The following is a 4,755-nucleotide window of genomic DNA, read 5'->3' as shown; positions in this document are numbered from 1 at the left end:
CCTCTGCTCCGCCATGGTTCCCGGATCCACCCTGGAGGTTCTCCGTGGCTCTTCCGGGAGGGGGGCGATCTGTCACACCCCTGTGGACTGTCGATTATGGTTTCTCCCTCTGTGTCCTTATTTGGTTGTTCCTGTTCCCATTATTAGTTAATCACCTCATTGTGTTCACCTATCTGCCCCTCATTATCTGCTCTATAAGTTCCTGTCTCTTGTATCCTAGTGTTGTCAGTTATTGTGAATATTACCTTGTGCGTGTGCTCCTACCCTCTTGTCTAAGTATTAAAAGTTTATTGTATCCGTTATCCTCGTCGTCCTGCCTGTTCCCTGGCGCAGCCACAGCGTGACAGTCTCTTTGAATTTAAATCTATATTTATTCACACCGGCTCTTGAAAACCTCTATGCGAACACACTTGCCCGAAAAAGTGCGGGGGACGAATTTATGTGATATTAAAAGTGGGGAGGACACGTCCCCGGCATCCCCCGCGTAATCGACGCCCCTGTGGGGTGCAGTCTAACATGTGTTAATGCTTAGTTTTTAAAAAAACGCATTATTTTTCACATTTACCTTTATTCCACACCGGTCTGTCCCTTCTCTGAGAAACGGGCTGATCTTTTCCTGTTTTTAAGAAGCACCGCCCTCAGAAACAGGCGATAGGCTCTGATTGGTTAGCTAGCCCAGTGTGTTGGGATTGGCTAAACCGCCTCTAGTGCGTGTCTAAACGTCCCGCCCCTCACCTCAGCGGCATGTGCTCCGGTTGTATTGTAAACAACGGCGTCATTAATATCGCTTATCAGTTTGAGCCCGATTGAGAAGCAGAGGATATTATTGAAGAGGATCTTGCAGAACCTGTGCAAGCCAGCTTTTAATGGTAGGCCTATGTTTTTTTGTTTGTTGTCTCATTCTTCTAGATATGCTGTTATGTGTAAATGCTACCGCTTATGTTAGCATTTAATATATGGTTTTATCCTGATTAAAGAAATGGTCACAAAGAATATTTAACTCATTAAATATTTGAAAGCTTAATTTTCTAGTTTGAAGTCGACATGAAACGGAAATTACGAACATCTGTGATCATATGTCATTGTGAGGGGGACATTTTATGTGTTTGTGTTAGACCATCAGTAGTCATTTTGAATTATGGAATATCATGCCCACAAAATCAAATTATGATGATCAGATTTAAATCATTCATAATTTTATCACCACCTTTTGCAAAGTAAACAATGCAAGTTAAACTAGGTTCCTTTTTTTCTCTCTTTTTTTGCAAGAAATTAATGAATTTTTGCACTGGCAAAACACCATGAGAAACAATAACTTGGTTTCCAGTATTTTATTATAATTTTACCAGTTCTCACTTCTCAAGAAAAAAAAAATATTTAAAATTCTCAGATTTTTCCGTGTCCATGGGAACCCTGAATGTTGTCTAGCTCATGTACAATAACCGGTTTAACTGTAAATTCAATTCAACACAATAACTACACTTCTTAAAATGTAATGCAAATAAATGTCACCTATACACAAAAAAAATTCAAATAAGAGTTAAGAAAAAAACTTTCCCGTTCTAAAGGGGTCTCCTTCACTTACGCGTCTCTTTGTGGTGCTTCAGGTCTATAGACTGACATATATCACTTACCTGAGAATACTCACAGACTCCATAGTTTGAGACATGAGACTCTACCAACCAGCTATGCCCTGAAAAGCCAAGAAGCCACTTACTGAAACAAATACAACAACAACCCACAGGATAATGGAGGTCTATTTACAGGTCTATTTAAAACCAAGTCTATTTCTTTTATAATTAGTACAGCAACAAAATGTGTTTTCTTACTCACCGGGCTGAGATTACTTGCCTCTCAACATCTTAATACAGTCTTGGGCTACCAGTACATTATCAGAGAGGCTCACAGAACAATTAAATGTAATTGGAAATGCAAGATAATGAACATGTTTGACATTAATACCTTTTCTGACACTGCAATATACAACATTCAATCAAAAGCTGCTTCTTCTACTCAATCATATTGTGGCCTCCTGAAAGATAAATAGAAGAGCTCATTCACAGTTGTCTTCACTGGGAATCATGTGTTTGCAGTACCTGATCCAAGATGTAGTTCCATCTTCAATCTGGATCATTTGGTTCAGGCACTGATTGGCCTGCTGAATCAGGATGTCCCAGCGCCCAGAACAGTTAATTATCAATAACAATAAGCAATATCCACTCATGTTAAAAAATGTGGGGTCGGTAAGATGTTTTAAATAAGTCTCTTATGTTCACCATGTATTTGATCAAAAATAAATGAAAAACAATAATACTGTGAACTATTATTACAGTTTAAAATAACTTTTCTATTTTAATATGTAATAAGTTAAAAAAGCATTTACTTAAAACAGAAATCTTTTGTAACATTATAAATGTTTTCACTGTCACTTTAGAACAATTCAATGCATCCTCGCTGAATAAAACTTTTTAAAACGTGAATTTGAAAAACGTTTTAATCTTACTGAGCCTAAACTTTTGAAGATTAAAATATATATTTTTATACAATTATTTACAATCACACATTTATAAATAAAGTAAAAAAAAAAATCTGTTCCATTCGATTGCACTTGTTTTTGGACCAAGAACATGATTTCTTTTCAATTTTGAACCATAAATCCTACATTCATTCTTCGCCATGATGGCGTTTGTGCCCAGGATGTTATATTTCTTCTGTGGGTTCATCTCTGCATGCTTAGTTGCCCATGTGGTTTTACCACAAGCAGGAAGACCAACCATCATCAGTATCTACACACAAAAGTGATATTCTCTCGACTGCACACATTTATTTGAGACTATATATATATATATATATATATATAGTGACCCTGGACCACAAAAACAGTCATAAGGGTAAATCTGATTAAATAAGCTTTCCATTGATGTATGGTTTATTAGTATAGGACAATATTTGGCCGAGATACAACCATTTAAAAAATCTGGAATCTGAGTGTGCAAAAAAATCTAAATACTGAGAAAATCGCCTTTAAAGTTGTCCAAATGAAGTTCTTAGCAGTGCATATAGCTAATCAAATTAAGTTAATATATTTACAGTAGGAAATTCACAAAATATCTTCATGTAACATGATCTTAACTTATTATCCTAATGATTTTTGGCATAAAAAACTAAAACGATAATTTTGACCCATACAATGTTTTTTTTGGCTATTGCTAAAAATATACCCCAGCGACTAGTTTTGTGATTTTATAAGAGAACAAATCTCCTTTTTCTTTGAGATGAATGATCGCCCTGAAACGTCCCCCTTAATACTTTGGGAGACTATGAAAGCTTATATCAGGGGTTGTATTATTTCTGCAGGCAGCAAGAAAGAAAAGAAAAAGGTAGAGCTAAATTGGTAGAGCTGGAACAGCAAATAAATTGTTTAGATAAAGAAAACGCTGTACATCCATCCATAGAGACTTAAGAAAACACTTTCATTAAGATTTAAATATAATCAGATACTTTCAGATCATATCAGAGGATTCCTATACACACACAACAACATTTTTGAATTTGGTGACAAACCCCACAAGCTGCTGGCAAGACAAATTAGAAAAATAGAAAGTGATCGAACCATAAGTAAAATCAAGTCAGAAAATGGTGACATTTTAACATCACAATGATATCAATGAGAGATTCAAACAATTCGAAGAATTATGCTCTTCTAGGTCCTTAAATGATGATCTAGTTGTCAAACTTCTTGGACAGTTGTGACCTTCCCACCTTAGTCCAGGAAGATCGTAATGCCCTCAATGCTGAGCTCTCGGTTTGAGAAATATTAGATACTATCAAGACAATGAAATGTGGGAAAGCCCCTGGCCCAGATGGCTATTCCAGTGAGTTTTATAAAGAATTTGGCGATCTACTCTCACCTCCTCTATTCAAAATGTACACTCAAGCATATAATGTTGTCAGGTTACCTCCCACTTTAAATGAAGCCATCATAACAGTCTTACCTAAGAAAGGGAAGGATCCAGTAGAAGTAAGTAGCTATAGGCCAATATCACTTTTGTGATAGGCTTTATCTATTAGACTTAGTTCAGTAATGGACAAACTTATTCATCCCGATCAGACAGGGTTTATTTCAAAATGTACACTCAAGCATATAATGTTGGCAGGTTACCTCCCACTTTAAATGAAGCCATCATAACAGTCTTACCTAAGAAAGGGAAGGATCCAGTAGAAGTAAGTAGCTATAGGCCAATATCACTTTTGCCATGTGACCAAAAAATCCTGGCTAAGGCTTTATCTATCAGACTTAGTTCTGTAATGGACAAACTTATTCATCCCGATCAGACAGGGTTTATTCCTAATAGGCACTCGTCTTCAAATCTCAGACATCTTTTTAAGTCACACATAGATGATCTGGTCATTGTTTCTCTTGATGCAGAGAAAGCTTTTGACCAGTTAGAATGGTCTTATCTTTTCGCAGCCCTAAGAAAATTTGAAATTGGCGATAATTTTGAAAAGTGGATAAGAATTCTCTATCACAAGCCATGTACAAGGATTCTTACTAATATAATTCTTTCTCTTCCTTTCTGTCTATATACAGGTTCTAGACAGGGCTGCTCACTATCCCCTCTACTCTTCGCCCTTGAACCCCTTGCACAGTCTATTCGCTCTAACCCCAATATACATGGATATAACACAAAGAACACAGTAAGCAAAATATCATTATATGCTGATGATATCCTGTTATATATCACTAAACCTCAG

At 36.4% G+C, this 4,755-nt stretch overlaps 1 protein-coding gene across 1 annotated transcript in view; it reads right to left on the bottom strand.

Annotated features, from left to right (window-relative positions):
- Positions 1-1,386: 1,386 nt before the first annotated feature.
- Positions 1,387-4,755, bottom strand: part of hnrnpul1 (heterogeneous nuclear ribonucleoprotein U-like 1) — an 18,931-nt gene continuing 15,562 nt past the window's right edge. Inside the window, 5 exon segments of the mRNA XM_016236978.1 lie at positions 1,387-1,451; positions 1,586-1,634; positions 2,097-2,122; positions 2,125-2,184; positions 2,627-2,786. Of these exon segments, the coding sequence (XP_016092464.1) occupies positions 1,387-1,451; positions 1,586-1,634; positions 2,097-2,122; positions 2,125-2,184; positions 2,627-2,786 (360 nt within the window).

This window comes from Sinocyclocheilus grahami, unplaced genomic scaffold (assembly GCF_001515645.1).
Source record: "Sinocyclocheilus grahami isolate Dianchi unplaced genomic scaffold, SAMN03320097.WGS_v1.1 scaffold503.1, whole genome shotgun sequence".
NCBI lineage: Eukaryota > Metazoa > Chordata > Actinopteri > Cypriniformes > Cyprinidae > Sinocyclocheilus > Sinocyclocheilus grahami.
This window is presented reverse-complemented; position numbering and strand designations above follow the sequence as displayed.